This window comes from Daphnia pulex, chromosome 3 (assembly GCF_021134715.1).
Source record: "Daphnia pulex isolate KAP4 chromosome 3, ASM2113471v1".
In the NCBI taxonomy this organism is placed as follows: domain Eukaryota; kingdom Metazoa; phylum Arthropoda; class Branchiopoda; order Diplostraca; family Daphniidae; genus Daphnia; species Daphnia pulex.
The window spans coordinates 4,247,317-4,267,828 of record NC_060019.1 but is presented as its reverse complement, the minus strand read 5'-3'; the positions used below and the strand labels follow the sequence as shown (position 1 = coordinate 4,267,828).

The 20,512-nt window shown below is 35.6% G+C and overlaps 4 protein-coding genes and 1 long non-coding RNA gene across 11 annotated transcripts; 3 read left to right on the top strand and 2 right to left on the bottom strand.

The window, feature by feature from the left end:
* The first annotated feature begins 3,798 nt into the window (after window positions 1-3,798).
* LOC124189983 (centrosomal protein of 78 kDa-like) lies at window positions 3,799-6,753 on the top strand. Of its 2 annotated transcripts, XM_046582495.1 has the most exons (7): window positions 3,801-4,282; window positions 4,354-4,462; window positions 4,529-4,787; window positions 4,856-5,164; window positions 5,302-5,361; window positions 5,428-5,605; window positions 5,675-6,753. In XM_046582495.1, the coding sequence occupies exons 1-7, from the start codon at window positions 3,929-3,931 to the stop codon at window positions 6,605-6,607; spliced, it is 2,202 nt and encodes a 733-aa protein (XP_046438451.1). In that variant the 5' UTR covers window positions 3,801-3,928; the 3' UTR covers window positions 6,608-6,753. The 2 variants fall into 2 exon arrangements, with proteins under 2 accessions (XP_046438450.1, XP_046438451.1); XM_046582494.1 differs by having other exon boundaries at window positions 3,799-4,282; window positions 5,428-6,753.
* Window positions 6,754-7,762: 1,009 nt separating this feature from the next.
* Window positions 7,763-10,294, bottom strand: LOC124190045. Of its 2 annotated transcripts, none has more exons than XM_046582564.1 (9): window positions 9,848-10,294; window positions 9,602-9,779; window positions 9,222-9,542; window positions 9,056-9,154; window positions 8,921-8,986; window positions 8,776-8,859; window positions 8,436-8,711; window positions 8,088-8,321; window positions 7,763-7,998 (listed from the first exon to the last, which is right to left on the bottom strand). In XM_046582564.1, exons 1-9 carry the CDS (start codon window positions 10,175-10,177, stop codon window positions 7,823-7,825), a joined length of 1,764 nt encoding a protein of 587 aa, XP_046438520.1. In that variant the 5' UTR covers window positions 10,178-10,294; the 3' UTR covers window positions 7,763-7,822. The 2 variants fall into 2 exon arrangements, with proteins under 2 accessions (XP_046438520.1, XP_046438521.1); XM_046582565.1 differs by having other exon boundaries at window positions 8,785-8,859; window positions 9,848-10,293.
* Window positions 10,295-11,614: 1,320 nt separating this feature from the next.
* Window positions 11,615-15,963, bottom strand: LOC124191374 (molybdenum cofactor sulfurase-like). 5 transcript variants are annotated; one of them, XM_046584558.1, is made up of 15 exons: window positions 15,476-15,959; window positions 15,267-15,415; window positions 14,969-15,178; window positions 14,633-14,896; window positions 14,225-14,551; window positions 14,110-14,162; window positions 13,956-14,032; window positions 13,428-13,704; window positions 13,248-13,364; window positions 12,996-13,134; window positions 12,723-12,939; window positions 12,440-12,629; window positions 12,222-12,374; window positions 12,030-12,134; window positions 11,615-11,967 (listed from the first exon to the last, which is right to left on the bottom strand). In XM_046584558.1, exons 2-15 carry the CDS (start codon window positions 15,331-15,333, stop codon window positions 11,755-11,757), a joined length of 2,409 nt encoding a protein of 802 aa, XP_046440514.1. In that variant the 5' UTR covers window positions 15,334-15,415; window positions 15,476-15,959; the 3' UTR covers window positions 11,615-11,754. The 5 variants fall into 5 exon arrangements, with proteins under 5 accessions (XP_046440514.1, XP_046440513.1, XP_046440515.1 ...); XM_046584557.1 differs by having other exon boundaries at window positions 15,540-15,959; XM_046584559.1 differs by having other exon boundaries at window positions 15,519-15,588.
* A 302-nt stretch (window positions 15,964-16,265) lies between these two features.
* Window positions 16,266-17,673, top strand: LOC124191380 (protein strawberry notch-like). Its single transcript, XM_046584568.1, has 5 exons — window positions 16,266-16,450; window positions 16,529-16,631; window positions 16,695-16,959; window positions 17,029-17,405; window positions 17,478-17,673. Exons 3-5 carry the CDS (start codon window positions 16,884-16,886, stop codon window positions 17,541-17,543), a joined length of 519 nt encoding a protein of 172 aa, XP_046440524.1. The 5' UTR covers window positions 16,266-16,450; window positions 16,529-16,631; window positions 16,695-16,883; the 3' UTR covers window positions 17,544-17,673.
* An 859-nt stretch (window positions 17,674-18,532) lies between these two features.
* On the top strand, window positions 18,533-19,079 carry LOC124191381. Its single transcript, XR_006873393.1, has 2 exons — window positions 18,533-18,668; window positions 18,735-19,079. It is a non-coding gene; the product is annotated as an uncharacterized LOC124191381 (long non-coding RNA).
* Window positions 19,080-20,512: the final 1,433 nt, after the last annotated feature.

Sequence of the window (20,512 nt, the reverse complement as noted above, 5' to 3'; positions counted from 1 at the left end):
TTTATGTCTTTCCTCTTTGATAATTTCAAATAATTCCACATTGAACTACGATCGTCAACGCTGTTGCGTCAGTAGAGGAATAGTCATTGAGCGCGTCTCGTGTTAGTGTAGTATGTTTATTACTAAACCGTTATCCATTTGCATTTTTTTTTATAATAAAAGTATTCCATTAAATTGGTTATTATTTCAAAATAATAAATATTTCCACAAAAAAATATATTTGATTCAGTTCCTCAAGGGTAGGCGGCAAAACTTTGAATGTTCGTCCTTGAACCTTTTTTCTCCGTGTCTCACTTGAGGGATATTCTACTAGGAATGGATTATAGTGATATGACATTTTTGTTGTGGGAAGGTAGTGCTGTATTTTAGAGAGGTAATTAAATTTACTAGCGCTCGCTGAGACGACAATAAAAATTTCCCTGTGGAAAACGCCGCAAGTACAAGGTTGTTTCATGAGCGCTGCGTACATACGAAAGATATATATTTGTTTAGAGTGATAGATAAATATTTCTTCAAAGAATTGAATATGTGTTCATCACGTAATGCGATCAAATTAATTGCTATTATGTAACATGTGTGGGTAAGAACGTACGCGTAGACTACAATTAGAAAGTTCGGATCTCGGGTAATTAATAAGCAATGGACTTTAAATGAATTGAACGTATACAGATCAGCAGCTGTCTTAAGTGTTAAAAAATTGTTCGTTGCACTAGTCAATATCTGTAGTAAGCGCAACGAAATATTTCGTTGAATGGCTAGTTAGTGCATTGGTGCAACGAAATATTTCGTAGCGGTTTACTACAGCAGATATTAGGTGATGTATATATTAGTTGACGCTATCACGTTTCTCCGACATTTCTTTGCTTAATTCCCAATACAAGAATTTGTCTTCGTTGCTTCTTTCAATAACTCGCGTATTCCACATTTTATTTCGTGATGTTTTATCAGTTATTAGACTATGAAACCAAAACCGATTGAAATTCCGTGTGTTAAAATTTTACCAGTATCAATTAATCATCGATTACACAAGATTCAATTTTTGTGGCGATCAACCACTGAAATTTAAAATATTTTTTTTATTTTTACTGTTTGTTACTGTGGAAGAGTTGGTGTGTTGGATAAGGCGTCACTTTTGAACAGGTGTGCCTTTCCTTGGGGATGGGAGTTCAAATCTCCCAGTGAGCATTAGAAGTTTCTCACACACCCGCTCTGGCGCCACTATGGTGTCACAAATCTAGTGAATCCAGGCATTGTGTTCTCGCCTCCCGAGTGATGACCTCTGGTGAGTTCTCATTGAACCTAGATTCCCAATTGGTAATCAGGCGCTTCAGAAATTCAGTACCTGAAGAGATGCTTGATCTAAAGTCAAGCTAGAGTGACATTCATTTTGGCTAAAATTGTTAGCATTTCTTTCTCGAATTCTTTTACGCGAGCTTTTAACTTTGATTGTATTACCTCTTTCTTAAGTCTAACATGAGCCAAGTCCAAATTGTAATTTGAATTTTTAATTGAAAAATAATGTGAAAAAAATGGCCATGATTGCGGAAAATGCCAACCTTTGCGGATATTCCGTAATTTTGTCCTGGACTCCTTCGATTCTTAATTCTTTTTCGTTGCTACAAAAACAAACCCGAAATTTTGATAGCCCTTCGTCTACAGTCTCGTACATCAACAACCATGGTCTCGTAGCTCGATGATAAATGTTTAAGTGTAATCCGGTGGTACTACCTAATAGTCGGGTCTTGCCTAACACCCACTGTAAATTTCTGGAGGCGACAGTGACACGAAGCTCTCTGGGCGACAGATTTCACGACATAATTTTTTATCTCACGGATTTACTTTGTAGGGTAACAATCGAGTTTGTAAACAATCACGGTTGATGAAGGACAAGTTTGGCTCTGATTAGTCTGAAAAGTGAAAACTAAAGAGTAGCAAAAAGTTACCAACAACACGCTGGCTCCGCGCATGGATTCGTACGCTTTCATACAGTATTTTAGATTAAACGTGGTTGAGAATTAACCCTTTTAAATAATGCGCAACATAGAACTAATACATTTTTGGTTCGATTTACGTACGTCTGAAAGTTTAATCCACTAGTAGGAGTGCACGATTGCGATCTGTGCGCCGATAGATGTTTGGGAATTATTAATTAAAGGAAACACACTCGGAAACACATCGGATGCGATTAAGTAAAAAGGGATTAGATAACAGCAGATAGGGTGGTAAGAGGGGTCAATAAAAAAAATCAAAATTAAGAAAAAGGACGACAAGGATTGAAAGAAGAACAAACTGGTAAAGGCGCCACCTGGGTGGAGTGTGTCGACCAGGTGTCGACTGTTCTCGATCCTTCTTTGCGGAAGCCTGATACCTCAAAACATCGATGCAGAATGTCGAATCGAAAAAGAAAGAAGAAGGGACGCCAATTGATAGTTAAGTTTTTTGCCCAATAGGCATTTGATATAAATTGTGGCCGAAAAAACTAAGTCGTACGAAGATAGTGTCGTACGTAATAGTAATAAATAAAGAAAAAAGTAGTGATTTTGCTAACGGTATTAGGTCATTTCGCCATAACGATGTTTCGAATGTTCGTTAGTGACCCGCAATCTAATCACGTCACTGTTCACCGGGCACACCCTTGACACATGGTCAATTAATCCCGCACAACTGAGCCCACTCGTCGGCAAGCGCATACAACTTATAACCCTCTAGTGTGACTTTAGATCAAGCATCTCGTCCGGCATTACACCTTCAGCACCTGATTACCAATTGGGATTCTAGGTCTGAGCCTCGCCCCGCGTCCGGGACCTCTGTCTAGAATCACTAGATTCGCCGAAAGTTCCATCACAGTGGCGCTAAGCGGGTGTGTGAGCAACTAATTAAGCTCACTAGGGGGTTCGAACCTTTGCCTCAAAGCGCATCTGTTTGTAAGTGACGCCTTATTCAATTCACCCGCTCGCCAACTATATAATCTATTTTTAAAAATGACATTTTTTTAATTTCAGTGGATGAGAATTTCAGAAAAATTCACGATTTTTTCCTAATTTTCATTTGAATAAGATCCAGTCACGGAAACGGAGTGTCCAAAACATCTAGATATTGGCTGAAAGGCAGCAACGCAGCAACAGCTATTGACTTTTATCTAAATTTCTTCAGTGATAGGAATTTGGGAGTTGAATCACTTGCAATTTGCGAGTTAAACAATCGTGCGTTTCTAGTAGAAAATTAATTGAAAGATGGCCGCAACAGTGAATGTGAACTTAAGTTCTGCTTCTGCTGCAATCCTTATTTTCCTTATCAAATCTTTACAATACTACATTAAAAGAACACCTGATGAAACTCTTTTGAAAATTGTTGTTAATTATTTAAAATTTTTAATAATAATTTAATTAAGAGCGAGAGTGGATCGTTGTAAAATAGGCTGCAAAAATTGATTGACAGGATGCTGGTCGTCTGCGATCCAATGGGTAAGCTGAAATATTTAAACAACTGAATGACGATGACTGGACGGCAAATTTATTAAATAAATTCACCTTTACGAGCTGCCTTCGAACCCCATCAGTAATCCGAAAGATTTCAAACCCATCGGCTGACCCGTCAGCCGTTCAAGCGAGCATGCAAAGAGCCGTTTGCTTTGTACTGTGAAATATATTACAATATTAGTTAAGTAAAATTATTAGTTTAATAAAATTTTAGTTAAGTTACTCTACTGATGACAACTAGTCAACTACATATGTTATTTAAAAAAAAACACCAATTTGGAATGACGTAATTAATAAATTTTCGACGCAGCATCCGTTACTAGCTACCGAAATTGCAATGTTGTGAGAAATTCGAAAGAAAGAGTTAACAAACATCGATCAGTTGTTGTGGGATTGTGGCAATAAGTTCAAGCATCTTTATTATTGAACTATGCTAGGAGTTTTATCTAATGGATTTCAAATCAAGATACAGACGAGAATGTCTACTAAAAGGAACTTCACCTCTACATGTCATCGAGGCTTGTTTGGCAGATGCCATTCTTAATTTCAAATTTTTCCGAATACCACTTACTGAATGGAATCCTATTTTGTCTGCCTTGAAAAGTAGTTTTACTATTAAAAAAATTTGTGTGGCCAGTGATGTTGACCTAGCAGTCAACGACAAAATTCACAAACAAAAGCTGAAACATCTTAATTCATTTATGGAAAGCCTTAGTGTTCATTTGAGCCACAATCATATTTTGACCAAATTGGAATTAGTTGGTTTACCTTTTAGTTATGCAGATATTCAACAGCTTAGTAAGGTATGTTATTCACAGTGCTGTTTTTGTGGAAATGCTTTATGGAATTTTATTTTATTGTTAAAAATTTGCAGGGAATTGTTGATTCGGATTCATTGCAGCATATCAGCCTTGCAGGAAGCAAAATTTGTGATGAAGGATTAATAAATATTTCAGAGGCCATTAAAATGAAACCCAATATTGGTAATATTTTATTTTTTCCATATTCAATAATGTGACCAACACCTATACAGCCAAACATTGTTTTAGTGTGGCTAGATTTGAGAAGTTGTGGCTTGACATGTAGTGCAGGAAAACCACTGGTGTCACTTGTACATTTCCAGGCTGTAGCCAGAGAAAATGCTGCTTGGAAAGCTTCTTTAAGAGGAGAGACTCCAAATTTAGACTTGATGGGAGGATTAAGAAGACTTTCTTTGAGTTGCAACCAGCACCTATGTGATGCTGTAAGACATTTAGCTGTGGTTTTGTATGAAGATCGATGGATTAAAGCAATTGATTTACAATATTGGTAATTTTTTCTACATGTTTTGGAATAATTAAATTAAATGTATTTAATTGATTATTTATTTTATACAGTAACCTGGAAAACACTCATATAGAACAGCTTATAAGAGCTGCAGAACAAAATCAGTCCTTAATTTTTCTTGACATAAACAATAATAATAATTTAAATTCTAAACTGCTGAACAAGTTGAAAGAAGTTCTCAAGTCTAATTCATTAAAGCAGCCTTCTTTCATATTTGAGTCTATCAACCTACCAAAGCACCTTTCAAATTTTGTTTTAGCAAATCAGGTAAAACAAAATTATTTAGTGAAGGATCTTACATCTTCCAAAGAAATCAATCCAATTGCTAAGGCTGAGAATAAATCAAATTCACGAAATCAGTACGTATGAATAAAAATAACTTTTATTTTTTTATTTATTTTATTTTTTGCCTTACTTTCATCGTGTGTACATAACATAGTTTGATAGTCCGCACATAACTTAGCTAATCCAAGATTTTTTTTTCGTTTAACTATAGTACAAAATGTTCCGACGCAGCGATCGAAAATAAACCTCTGGAGCAACTTACAGATCCAATGTAAAGTGACATTTTAAGTTAGTTACATTTCAGATCAAATTTTAATGTGTATTGAAATTCTTGCAGGATTGACCTATTGAACGAAAGGAAGTTACGGAGCGTTGCAGAGCAACAAGTGATCAAAATGCGTAGTGAAATGGAGTCGGCAAGAACTAGGATTACTAAATTAGAGGAGGATGTCGTACATCTTGGCGCTAAACAAAAAATGCTACCAATGAAACCCATGCTTTCTGATCCCCCTAAGGTTGTTAAAAACGACATTTCAAATGATTCCTTGACCCAAAGTTTTCTAATTTGCTTGGAGCGACTTCAGGACGTTTTGAAAGAGCTGAAGCTTACTTCTGCTGTCTCCCATCGTCGTTCGGATACAAAAGATCCAAGCCAAGAAATTCAAGGAATCCTCGATTCCGTGTATGCTGCCGTTCGCGAATTTGCCCCCAAAATGAACCACTTGATATTAGAATCCTGCAGGCCGTTGACAAAGGCAGAAGAAACATCAAACGAAACGATTTCAAGGAAAGGAAAGGGGAAAAAACCTGTCGAGCAATGCAGTGACAAGCAAGAAAATTCTTCATTCTCATTCAATCAAAAGGTGAAAGAAAGATACGTATACTCGGAAAATCTCTTCGACGTCTTGGATAAAAATCATCGGTGCGAATCTGTTTCTACAACAACGAGTGGTAAAATGCAAACTTCAGTGATGGTCAAGGGCAGTCTCACTCGAGACATCAATTTAGTTAAATCTGCTTCTCCTATACCTCCACAATTCGACGCACAACAAAAAGGGCAAAATGATGTTTCATTGGCTAGCTCACAAGATGCTTCGAGAAACGTTACAAACAATTATTGTGTAAATTCGCTCAAAAATCTACAAAGCAATTTAGAGGAAATATTGCAGGAGCTCAGTGAAAAAATCGACAATGCTTCCTCTGATGCAACGAATTCAAGATCTCAGTTATTAACTATCAATGGAAACTTATCCGACTTAACCAACCAAGAAGCAGAACCACACTACAGCATGGATTTTGACTCCTTTTGTACGTCGAAAAACTCCGTTTCGACCATTTCAAATGATGAAAAGTGTCGCCCTTCGAGTTCTAGAAGTAAAAAGCGGAGAAATTTCAGTTCACAAGAACCTAAGGCCTTCTCATCGTCATCTTCAAGCATTAATTTGTCATCTATTGTCGATCTGTTGGGAAACTTTAGTGTAGAAGATATTGGCAGCAGCACGTTGACACCTCCTTAAAATATTAAAAGAAAATCAAATTATGTGAACTGAATTTGTTCCGAAAGGAATATTGTGTCTTAATTATAAAATATAAATATTGGTCTGTTGCTTAACGAACAAATACTATAGAAATTTCAAGGTTTTTAATACATTTCAAAGCACAAGTCGCATAATATAGAATTTTTTTTAGAGCCTTTCCTGCATAGTAGATACAGCCGAGTGCTTAAAAAGCTGAAAACATAGAGAACAAGAACAAAAGTTTTTGACACGATAAAGGAAATTATTTTTGCGTTTTGATATGTATTTTTTTATTGGCTTGAATCTTGAATGTAAATCACAATATTCTAGTCTAGGCATCCGAATATTCAGACATAAAAAGTTTAATGGCTAAATCACCGATGTACATAATAATAAGGTTAGGTTGACGGAATACTATATGTACTCCTACTTGGAACATGACAAGTGTTCTGTTTTTACTGCTTTGTTTTTGTTTTGACTGTTTTTAAAAATATTTTCAGAATCAGACGAGGTCGTGCGAATCACCAATCATGGCTCATGGGTGAAAGTGAAATGAGCATATAGGGAAATTTTTTACGCGGTTTTTACAAAAAGGTATATGAAACTTAGGGCTAGATTATCTTTTATAATTAATTTATCAATCAACCGGAATTCAAGGGAAATTAAGGGAATCAAGGGAAATTAAAATTTACGTTATATTTCATTGATTTAGTTCTCATAAACAGAATTTGGAGTTATTAAAATTAAAATCAATAATATTTCGATTCGAAACCGACAATTTGGGGTTAAAATCATCGATAATCGACAGCATTTGAGTAAAATCGGAAATTTGACTAGGCCGACCCACGGACCCCGGAGTTGAAAGCCTTCCGGCTTAACCACTAGACCACGATTTGATGTAAAAGTACTACAAGCAATAGAGTTATTTTTAGGGACTTTTATGGTTTTATAATGCCTACCAATATAAGATACGTCGTAACAGTTTTTCGGTAGTATCGAACTAACCAAAATAGCGACCTTTATTAACGGTGAACTTGTTTTCTTGTGTCTGCATCTACAATCATCTATTGTTATTCAATCATCTAATTGTTACAACCCATCTGTTCAGTACCTTGTGCACAAATGAATGAAATGCAATTGAACAAATACACAAAATTGGTGAAATTGTTCTTTATTTCAGTGTACAATAATTGACTGTACAAATTTTAAGCCATCTCAATTTAACAATTTTGTTTTTGATGTTCTTGTTGACTTCCGCTGTGTCTGTTTCGTTGAGGCAACATTTTTTGAAACAGCGCGTTTCTTTTTCGTACTTGTTTCACTTTCGACACACTTCTTCCGCTTTTGTTGATTGAAAATCGAAGCGGATGCAGAATCCGACGACGCCAATACTGTGAAAAGGATCATAGATTATCGTACAAGAATTAAGAATAAGGTTATAAAATACAAAAACAAAGACTATGAATTAAACTTGCTTTACCTCCATTATCCGTTCCCCATTGTCCAGTTTCAGGGGTTGGTAGTTCGGGTGTTTCACTGCGAATAGTGACAACTGAAACCGGCGGACTAGGAGAAGAGATAAGAACTTGCGTTTTACTCAATGTTACAGGAGGGAACGACGAAAGATTCGAAGCGGTCATCGCTGTTAATTCAACCGGCAAATGATTTTGAGGCTCTTGTTCTTTCTGGCGCACCTTCTTTCCTGCAGTTAAGTCTGTTCATAAACCGTAGCTTATTAATACAAGAACAAAAAATAAGAAAACAAAGTCGAGTAAGTCGAGTCGAGCAAAGTACTATGATCTACGAATAGGAATCACATTCGTTTTACCTTTATTTTTTGTAACTGGTTGTCCGGTTTCTTGAAATCGCAACACTGGGTTTCCAATGGAAGTATTGGCAGCTGAAATCACCGCTGTGATCAGAACCTGCGCTTCACTCGAAGTTACAGGATGGAGCAGCGAAGGATTGGAAGCAGCCTTTGCTGTTAATTCAGCCGGCAAACGTTTTGGAGAAGCTTGTCCTTTAGTTTGTGCATTCTCTCCTGAAGTTGAGCCTAACGATGATCCAGAGGGAAAAACCTGCGATTCGCTCGAAGTAATTCGAGCTTTTAGCGAAATGTCTGTCAATGGTTGGTCCGTAGAAATGGCAGTAGCAGAATTTTTGTGTACTAGTGGTACCAAATGGCGTCGGTGTTGTATCGAACTCAACTGGAGTTGTTGCTGGACCCTGTACGGGAACTGTTCGTTTTGAGCCTAGTGAAATTTAATATTAGCTTTTAGTTTTTTTGCGAATTATTTTGGCGTTTTTTCTTACCATTTACTGGGACTGGAAGTTCAGACGCAGCCACATTTGAAGCCCCTGTTCGATCGGATGTCGATTCTGTTAATTAAATAACAATATGAAGACATAAGAAATCCAATTTTTCTAGGGGATATTAAATTGTGTCACCTGTTGCAATTTCAAGCAACAGCTGTCCGGATGATGGTGGAGCAAGTGTATTAATTATGGGTGATGGTGACGCACCCAATCCCCAGGCATCTAGTTGATCTATAAATAATTGTCAAGTTTGTTATAGGCTATTTACTCAATGCAATCAACGATTTACACATAATACCAATGAGATGTGGTGGTGGTAAATATGTGCCATCTTCACTTTGTGTCAGTGTAACGGTAAAAGTACTGGACGGATGTTGTGTTCCTGGAATCAAGTGTGATGGAAAATGTTTTTGCTCAGGTTCAAAGGACTTTTTGTTTGATGACTCCACACCACCAGCTTCTGACTCTATATTTGTTGGCTCCACACTTTCACCTTCTAAACCAATGTGTGATACATGAACACCAACAACTTCTTTTTCTTTGTTTAACTCAACATTTTCAGTGTGTGGTTCTTCATTTTCAACATCAACATTTGCCTTGTCTGGATTTTGACGTATATCTAGGAGAAAAAATTCTATTATCTCACTTTAATTGAATAACAAATTTGTCACCATATACCTTCTTTTAATGAAAATAAATTTTCCCAATGTTCAAGAAAAGATTTGGCTGTTGGTTTCGTTACAAAATTTTTAGTCTCTTCACCAAATGCCCATGCTGCACAACTTCCCACAGTAACATTTGGGAAATACCCAAAAATGAGTAATTCAACACCGGCGTCTCTGGCAAGCTGGTTAGCCTAGTTTTATAAAGTAGATTATTTTATATTATGTAAACTCTATTATATTCCAGCATTTATTTAATTACAAGAAACATGATTCGAATCATTCGGTGCTTGTTGGTGTTGTAATTGTCAGACGAGACATCTTTAATGTACCGACTGATTTCTGGTTGTTGAAATCCTCTTTTAACTAATTTTTTATTCAGGTTTCTTTCATCTGAGGCTATTTTATTTTCATCTTCCATTATGGTTCTGAAATACTTTAAGCGATTTTCCTCATGGCTGTTAAATCCTTCAACATTGTTTTCTTCAATAACATGAGCAGGCAATGTTTTTTTATTACTTCTAGATTTCTTTGGGATGTTTTCAGCTGAATGCTTTTCATTGACTTCTTTGAAAAGGCCTTTTTTCCTCATACCTGTTCCAGAAAAATACTGTTTCAATCTATTCAATTTTACCTTTTCAATCCTCCTCTTTCGAGCCTTGCATATAAAAATTGACGGAGCAGACTAACAGCTGGCTAAAAAAATTCTCTGTTATTAATTTTGATCTTGACTTTCAGGCAGAGTTGCCAAAGGCAGAAAAAAGGGTATACTATTATTAAATTATATTTTAATTAAGACTTGATTTCATAATTTCTTTTCTGGGCGCTGACGAGGAAATAGTCAAAGGGGCCAGTTGAATGAGTGTGGAAGCGGAGGAATTGATGAAGACTACGATGTTGTAAAAAAAATTGAGTGACAATGAAGTTCTAACCGACCGTCTCATCAAACTCATTGACGGAGTTAAAGCCTTGTATACAATGCTTAAGCGAAATTATGCATACAGCTACTTTTTACCGATTTTATTACTATTTACCGATTTTACCAGACCTTATGTACACAATGTTATTGTCTATATCAAGCCATGAATATTGTTTATATTAATAAATCATTTGAAAGGATAATCCATGCTTAATACTTTTTATTTTCCTGTCTACAAATTGGATTAAAGTTATAGCTTTGGCATCATCAATCTTTGGGATTCTGCATCAAATTTAAGATCCCCCCAAAATGATTCTGCTTTGAATTTTTGTTTCTTCCGTTATGTTTGAATCTTTGCTGCACTTAAGCGGAGAATATGGAAACCAATATTGAAAAAAACTGATTGCTCTTTAAACGTGATTGCTATCCTAGTTCTCCAACTTCGTGTCGAAACGGAACAGCGATAATGGCGCAAATTTCTTTCAGTGATTCTCTGGCTATACCTGCTGATTCGTGTGTGTCCTAGAACTTTTTTTTTATTATGTCGAACAGAAGCAATCCGAATGAGAGTACGATTTACCGGTTACCTCCAGGACCAGACCTATAGAATACTATGTATTCTATAGCTCTGCCAGGACTATGCGGAAAATAATTTTTATTTGTATTATTTAATTATTCAACTGGGTAAAAAATTATACGGAAGGAAATGCAATTTATACTGACCTAGTGTTGCTTTGTGCTTCATAATAATTTTACGTGTTCAATTTTTATTTTTTTAAATCGGAATTATATTTTAGAATTAAACCAACAATCATGCGTTCCAGTGTTCGTCACTAAAATTAATCAAACCTTTTTATCACAGGAAATCTGTTATGAATCCCAAATATCATTATTCATTAGGTTAGGAATCGAAATAGAGAATAAGTGACTTATTCCGCGTCAGACAGGTCCGGGAAAGTTTGTGCCCGCGTCGACGGACACATGGAGAATATCCTTCCAAGCTTCCATTGATGTATTATTAATTTTTATTGTATATTTTTATTCAATTTTTCTAGTTAAATATTCCAGTATTAAATTTTTAAACCTTTCGCGCAAATAAAGCTACACGTATTTACCACATTTACCACATGTATTAAACGCATATGCGCAGTAAAGTTAAAAGTATTTTATAATTAATAATCATTTGTGTAATAATAACTAATAACATAACAATGCACACAGGCTATACATATGAAACTTTAATTGCGAAATTAAATTGTAGAATCCTCGGTATAATCACGTACTATCCGGGAACCAATTTCAACAACTTCTGAACCATTGGATTGCGAAGACATTTCAAGACAAATTCCAAACGGCATTTTTTTGCCACGGAAATTGGCCAAGACCGATAAAGCTTCTTGATTTCGGCTGGCAGTATTTTGATCCACGCAAACCATTTGGCACCGATAGCACGGACCAACGTTCTGCATAAGATCAAACAGTCCAATCAATTTTTATTTCATTACATTTTTTAAATTGAATTTACCTTAAAAGCGAACGGCCCAATTTTTATTTTCGTCCAACTATCTTCCTCAAAAGAATTTGCGCCGCTTATCACAAAATTGCCTCGGAATCTCGTCACCAATTCTTCCTAAAAAGAAGAAATGCATGAAATAATGCTCCTATTGTTGCGATACATGGAGATATTCATGAAATGGTGATGAAAAACATTAGTTACCGTGGAAATTGGTGCCGATGAGTCATCATTCCTGAACTGCATTTGTAACCTACTGACGCTATTTAGATTGACAAGCAGGAATGAGGAATCGTTTACTAAGGACGAATGTGATTCAAAACATCTTAACAGTTTCAGAGCTGGTTGGCCGATGACCTTAACAATTATTTTTATACACAGTATGGGACAAGTTCATTACTAATATTTTTGCCTTTTTTTACCTTGCTCAGCCATTCATTGACGACGGACTCACATTCAGCAAATCGCATCACTCTTCCACATATCTTGGTAAACTTCAGTTCATTTGTAGCGGATAAGTTACAATCCTCTATATCCATCGTAATCGAAGGTTGTGTAAGGCATTTTAAAATAAGTTTTTTCTCCTTTAGATCAATTTCTGGTCGGATCATACTAATATCAAATCAAATTATCAGAATTTTACTGAAAATCGTAGTGTATAGTATGAATGCAGAATTTAAATAAAAAATTAAATAGTTTATTTACCAAAGCTTCGGTTCTCGCTTTTGTGTCAAAGCCGCTCCAGCTTCATTTACAATAACCCAACATCGATCGTATAATAAACCTGATTTAGAAATTGGCCAGGCTTTTGGACTAAAAGCGCCGCACGATTTAATTGGGTATATACAAATTCCTGAGAGTTCAATATTGGGTTGGCGCGACACAAGTTGCTCCGGTTCCATTTCCACTTTTTCACACTGGCCTAAAAATTTAAAATTTGTACGTTAAAGTTACTATGACGTAAATCATACAACATACCTTGAAGAAAACACTGGCGCAGAATGTTGACGAATTGAACGACGTCATTTCCCTGTGACATGTAACCAAAAGAAACGCGCACAGCTCCAGTTGGGCGTCCGTCAATCAAATCATTCTCATCGCCACATTTGTGACCAGACTATACATTAAAGCAACCACAACGATCATTTGATGATTAAAAAATGGCCTTAAAATAGATGACTCCAGCATAATTTTTAAAATCATTATGGCAGCATTATGAGGTTAACTTACCAGATAATTGGAGCACAAATCCTCTTCAGATAAATCTAAAAATTTTTGACATGCGGCAGGATTGCAAAAACAGCCTGTCCTCACGTGAATATCATAGAGAGCGAGGATTTTTTCTACCTAAAGTGAAATTATATTAATTTTCCTCGTTGATGAAAAACGCTAATAATAAATTTTTCCAACATGAGCATATCCTATATAATCGCCTTTTTCCGTCATAAGATTGAAAGTGACAATAGCACCCTGGCGATGTCGATCGGTGAATTCCGTGTGGGAATATATTTTCACCAAAGATTTTCCGTTGGCGTATTTCAGCTTGCGCAGGGTTACGTACAATAGCTGTCCCAGCTGAAAGGTATGGATGGATACATTCTCCATTGTTGTAACGAGTCGCTTCAGCTCACGCATTCCATGGCGAAGTGAGAGTATTGCAAGAAAATTGATAGTTCCATTCTCGAATCTGTTTGAGGGTAAAAAATTATTTGATTAATTAAAAAAATTAATTTAATCATTTTTTCAACTAAGACATGGTGATTATCTTTATATTATTTCTGTTTACAAATAACCGCAAAAAACCAAAAATTATTTTTAACAGGACAGGACTGTTTTGTTAATTTTTTTAACTTTTTTTTTTAAAGAAGACCATACCAATAAACTTCTTTGAATATGCGAAACGTTAGTAAAATAAAATAAATAAACGACAAATTTTACTTTTCTTCCAGCAGTTGGCGAGCTGCATGAAAGTCTCGCGATGACGATACAACATCCACAGTTCCTCCTCCAACATACTTAAGTTTAACAGTAAAGAAAAAAAAAGGAACCAAATAATATTTAAAAGACTGCTATGTTGCCAATAGCCGAATACCTTTTTTTGTAACACACGATTAGCTCGTCGATGCACAATTAAAGCACCTAAACCTAAGAGAGAAATTCATAAGTAGTTAAGATGCTAAATGCTTTTCATGCAAGGCTGATCGTACCTGTTGGGTAACCGAATATCTTGTAAAAAGATATAGCCACCATATCTGGCTTCCAAACGGAAAGGTTTAATTGATTGGTGCCCACAAATGAGGCAGCATCCAAAAGGCAAAACCAATTATTTTTCTTTTTCTGTTTTCTAATTAATTCTCTGTTTAAACACAGATCACTCTTCATTTCGGAGAAGCCATTTTCTTGGGCAAACGCGATTAGCTCTAGAGGATATTTGAAACCACTAAAATTGCACTGGGCAGGAAAGACAAACAAAGAGTTGGACGATGACTCGAATTTTTCATGTTGGTTGGCACTGCATTTCTCATTATGGCTAACTGTGTAAAAAAAGGGGACAAATGGATATTTATTTTAAACAAGCTTGCACGTTGGACCCTCTTAAATATTTAATTAATCACCTTTATTTTCATCGGTATTTGAAGATAAAAAATTTGATTTTTTGTGTTCAGCTATGGGAATAGTTGCGCTTCCTGGGTTTAAGTACGTCGTGATTTCATCACATGGTAAAGCATAACATGGAACAAATGATTTAAAGTATTCTCTCATTCCTATGACAGATGTATGGCTCTCTTTAATGTACACAAAAGAACCACATTCACCAACATCAGGGTCATTTGAAAATTTGAAGCTTTCTGCCACTAGTCTGAGACTATCAGTAGCACCTATTTAATTTTCAGAGATCAGAGTTACTAAAAATTTTCTTCTAATTTAAATTAAATGAAAAAAAAAAATACCTGATGTAAATATTACAGCATACTGGTCAGGGTCTGCTTGAAAGAAATCAAGAAGTTCAATCCGTGTTTGATCAATTAAATCACTTGTTATTTTGCTTGGGATGTTTCGACTATGTGGATTCCCAAAACAATTTTGGGTTAGTTCAGTAAGTGAATTCTCTATTATTGATTTAGAATATAGAGTACTTCCAGCATGATCTAAATACAGGCCTACACAGAGAAAAGAATTGTGTTACATACTTATATTTGATTTTAGTTCTTATTTCTGCTAAGATTTGGAACTTCTGAAAAATGTTACCCTTCACATGATCAAAGTTTTTGTTTATAGATTGCCAAGCCTCTTCTCCATACACATCTTTTTCCATTATTGGATCTTTTTTGGATGTCACAACATGAATCAACTTAAAACAAGTGGTGAGTCTTGGTCCGTAACTCCTTATATAATATCTGAAGAGGAGTACAGTAATATATAAACTTGCAACACATAATAGTGATAGTAATATTTACAAAGGTTTTTTTTTACGATTTAACTCAGCAAGAAAGCAATTACCATAGAATTTACGTTACGTACTTTTATGGTCAAATTGCTGTTGTTGACTTGTTGTTGCTCTCTTGTTGTTGTTTTTCGTGAATGTCATTTGTAAATAGTCAAACGGGTAAAATCTGTTGTTGCGCTAATTACCGAATATTGACTAGTGCAACTGGAATTAGAACGGAAGTACGGAACAAAACGGAAGACGGAAATTCAGAAACCATCAAACCATTATATTTTTTAAAAAAAAAAGCTTATTAAAAAAATTTAATTTGACTTATTCTGTGGTTGGTGGTAATAATCGACTTCGACTGTGGCGCTGTTTTGAATATTTTGTGTTTCACATTTTTAAAAATAGTAAATATTTTATGCTGTGATGTAAGTATTCATTTCGATAGAGTGTAACATGCATTTCTGATAGGGATAAGGCTAACAACTTATATCGTTAGGTTTACTAGATCCGTATCCGATGTTAATTTCTAGCATTCATCGACATTTTTCTCTTTTTCAAACAGGGCTACTTTGCAGCGCGAAAGATTCTTGCGAATGTGGCTCTCGCTTAGGTGTGTAATGAAAAGATGTCGGACAAGAAGAAAAATCTGTTGAAACAAATAGAAGAACTTGACAAAAGACTTCCAAAGAATACTTTTGATCAACTGATCAATGAATTAGGGGGGCCAGAAAATGTGGCCGAAATGACGGGCCGAAGTCTAGAGTTGTAAAGAAAAAAGACGGACAGATAAATGGAAAAATGGAATAAAAACAAATATTTTTCTTAGTTTTGATTACCAAATATTTTGTTTTGTATCTGTAGGTTGAATTCGAGTCTCGCTCAGAATCCGGAGAATCTTCGAGAATCTTTGGATGTCATCATGTCAATGTCCGTGAGAACAACAGTTTTATTTCGGGAGAAAAACTAGTGGCCATCATCTCTGAAGCTTCAAACATCGGTATTTCGCCATAGATATAATACATAATCTTAAAACATAACCGAGAGTCGATTCGCAACGTTTTATCTTTTCTTAAAGGCCGATCGATTAGTTAAAAACCAGCGACGACGCCTTCACATAACAATTGAATTACCCCGATAAGGCTATTCAGCAGTTCGGGCGAACACATCGAAATAACCAAGTAAGGATTAATTTACGATTCCCTGAAGATTTGTTCGAATAAGTTTCATTTATTCATTCACAGGTCAACACTCCAGAATACCTCATATTGATCTCGGAATTAGCTGGTGAGCAGAGATTCGTATCTAGTTTAGCCAAACGGCTTCAAAACTTAGATGCACTTATTCACGGTGATCGACGCGCTGATGAACAGCGAGACCTTGGTCAGTTCAATGTGGAAACTGAATATGGTCAAGCGGCGGTCAAAGCCATTATGGAAGCAGTGATGGGTCGTAATATTACTCCAATTGTATCACCTCCTGCTGATTACGAAGGAAACTTTTTCAGAGGTAAATTTGCATTATTTTCATCCTGTTTTATCCCGCCATTCACTAAAGAATGTTAGATTTTCTTTGTAGATGCTAAAGTTGGACTGAAGAATCTTGGGATCACAGATTCCAATTATATCAACGTTACGGTATTTTTAAACCGCCTTCTAGGCATGCCAGTTGACCTTCAGAAAAGACTATTCCAATATTTTACTGAAACCCTGGCAAGCATCGAAAACCGGGCCAAAGAAAATGGTAATTTTGATCTTGGCATCTTGGATTTGGAATTTGCCCCCAAAAAAGTACAAAGAAGAAAAACCTTGAAGTTCACCATCCGCCACTCAACTGGAACTGCAGACACTTTCCTACAAACCTTTCTGATAGATAAAGGAATATCTTGGAGGAGAGCAGAGGAAAAATTTGCAATTTTGGATGGGGCTAATGAAGGCTTTTACGTTTCAACAGGGGTAAGTTTAGTCTTTAAATCGTTTTCAATTAATCGAAAATAAACCAAACACTTTTTGAATTTTTTTCTATAGAAACCGATAACAGCGCAATTAGTTGCAAAGAGTGACACAACCGGATTTACACCATCACGCGAGTAGGAAGTCCTTTCTACTAACGCAGAAAACATTGGCTGATGTTGGAAAGTTGTTTAGGATGATAAGTATAGAAGAAGCTAAACCACTTTGGAAAACTGAATTCAAAACTTCCAAAACAATGTGTTACCATGAGCGCTGGCAGTGTTTGCTGAATCAAATTTGATTTTAAATCGTTTTCATGAATTAAATCAAAAATTAAATCATTTTTAATTTAATTATTCAAATTAAATCAAAATTGGGATTTTGATTTGATTTGTGATTTAAATTATTACAAAAACGGTAAATTTTAAATCGAATCAAGAAATTTTTTTCTTGGTAAATTTGACAATTTATTTTTTGGATTGAGGATGAGTTCACAAAACTAGAAGTTAAAAAAAAATTATATAATCTTTTGACACTTGACGGAAAACAACAGAAATTAATTTCCCCAGTAGAATCTTCCGACTTTTTGAATTTCAACACTAACAATTCTTGCCTAACCGAAGTAGACCATTTCCTAACTAATGAATCATCGCGAGATTTTAAATGCTTTGACAAATGTCCAAATATTAAATCCCTCTTTTAAAAATATAACACTACCCTTCCATCCAGTGCACCAGTAGAACGACTTTTTAGCATCGCTGCACTGGTTTTATCATGTAGACGTACACGACTTACTGACAGTAGATTTGAAACTCTTCTTCTTTTAAAAATGAATCTTAAACTTGACTGACAAATATATTCAATATGTAAGTTTATGCTTTTTCTTTGTGATAATAATAAAAGAATTTTTGATTTAATTTTTGATTTTAATTCATGAATTAAATCAAAAAAAAATTTGATTTTTGATTTGATTTTTGATTTCCCTAAAACTAAAGAAAAATGATTCATGATTTTGATTCATGAATCACAAAACACCGTGATTCAGCAAACACTGAGCGCTGGTACATAAAATCATCTTTCCTTTTTCAGTTGCCATACATTAAAATTAAAAAAAAAAATACTTTTTGCAGGGGAAGAAAATGTGATCAAACGACTGGGTAATGTGACACTGGTCTTCGTTATGACAAGAGCAAAATACTCTCCGGGCCTGTGTTGTCTGTCTGGGCAAAAGTTGAGGCCGTTATAATAGCCTGTGGAAAAATGGATGTAGGTGTTGAATTTTGCTCAACAATTTTCGAAACTTAAAAGAAATGTTGTCTCCCTTTTTAATAGATTGTTCGATTGCGTAGTGGAGGTACGGAAAATATTGGAATTTATGTTCCAAGTAGTTGTATCCCTCAGATAATTGAGTTGCTGACGAAAGAGTCTGAAAATGTCAACGAAAAAATGTTCTAAAACAATTTTTTTCGATTTTTTTTTCATTTTTTTATTCATTTTGCATGCTTTTGACCGTTCACCTTTTAAAGCCTGCTGAACAAATATTTGTGTGTAAATGTTCTGTCAGTCGTTCCGTTAATGAAACAAAATGCAATTGCCACCCGTTTCAGTTTGCAGCACAAGATACAGAAATTCTGTTATTCGTGTCAGAGTATCAATAAATTAATTTTTTTCGTATTCTTCAAAGTTTTAGGTCAAAAATTTTTTCATAGAAAGTTGCCAGTCAGTGTTTTTCCCATTGTGAAAAGGAAATATCATCGTCATTAAATCCAGTCACTTATCCACTTCTTTTGGGTGGTTACTAAACTATCGAATTATAACTACAATACGAATCGGAATTACAATCTGGAATTCAACGAAAAAATATGGAACCTGCTAGGTTGCGTACTTGCGTAAGGTGTCTGAAACTCTGGAAAAGAAAAAGTAGACGAAAAAAATTTAATTCGAATGAATTTCTATGAATTTCTATGTCAAGAAAGATCAGGCAAAAAAAAATAAAATACTATCAAATAGAAATAATATCAAAATCAAATAGAACAATTGGAAAATGCAAAATGGTATTACTTTGAACATTTTGCCATGAATGAGGAATGGAGGAGGAGCTGGTCGGGCAAATTTTTGAGGCGATGATATCTGCCTCAAGGGAAGGATCCGTTCCTTTTTCTGCCACCAGATGACGGAGAGTAGCGAAATCTGTGAAAATCTGGGCTTTCGCTGGTTGCTATCGTTACGGGTTGGCGCAGTCTATTAGATAAAAAGTCCGTAACGGTGGCAACCAAAATAAAGCCTAGATTTTCACATATTTCATTACACTTCCGCATCTGGTGGCAGAAAAAGGAACGAAAATTCTGCCCGAGGTAGATATCATCATCGCCTAAAAAATTTCTGCAGGGGCTTATGGGAGCAGCGTCTCTGCGTCTCCTCCTTTCCTCCTTCATGATTTTGTAAATAGAGTTGGCTAATGTCCGAGGTTGCCAGTTCGATTAATAGTCTCTTCTACGAGTTTGCCATTCCCGGCAGGTGACAACCGATTAAGTATACTTTCATATTATTATCAGAGCCATTAATAAGGCCGTCGTGAATTTTTGAGCCAACAGACGAATTCGCAAAAACTGGCCTTTTTCCTCCTGCTTCAAAGTTCTTGCACAAATTCATTTTCCGGCTCAAACTTCAACTCGGAAGCAGCAGCAGGAAAAAGGTCCAGGCAGCTGTAAAAGGCGGAAAAAGGAATCAATAAAAACGGATCTTATAAACAAGGGAAAGTTGTTCCATGAAATCGGTTATTATTCCCAAATTATAAATATTTCCACAAAAAATTATATTTGATTCAGTTCCTCAAGGGTAGGCAGCAAAACTTTGAATGTTCGTCCTTGAGCCTTCTTTTCTCCGTGTCTCACATGAGGAATATTCCCCGAGGAATGGATTATAGTGATATGACATTTTTGTTGTGGGAACGTAGTGCTGTATTTTAGAGAGGTAAATTTACTAGCGCTCGCTGAGACGACAAAAAAAAATTCCCTGATGGAAAACGCCTGAGTACTACAAGGTTGATGTTTCATGAGCGCTGCTTACAATAAAAAAATTGCGAAAGATATATATTTGTTTAGATGAGT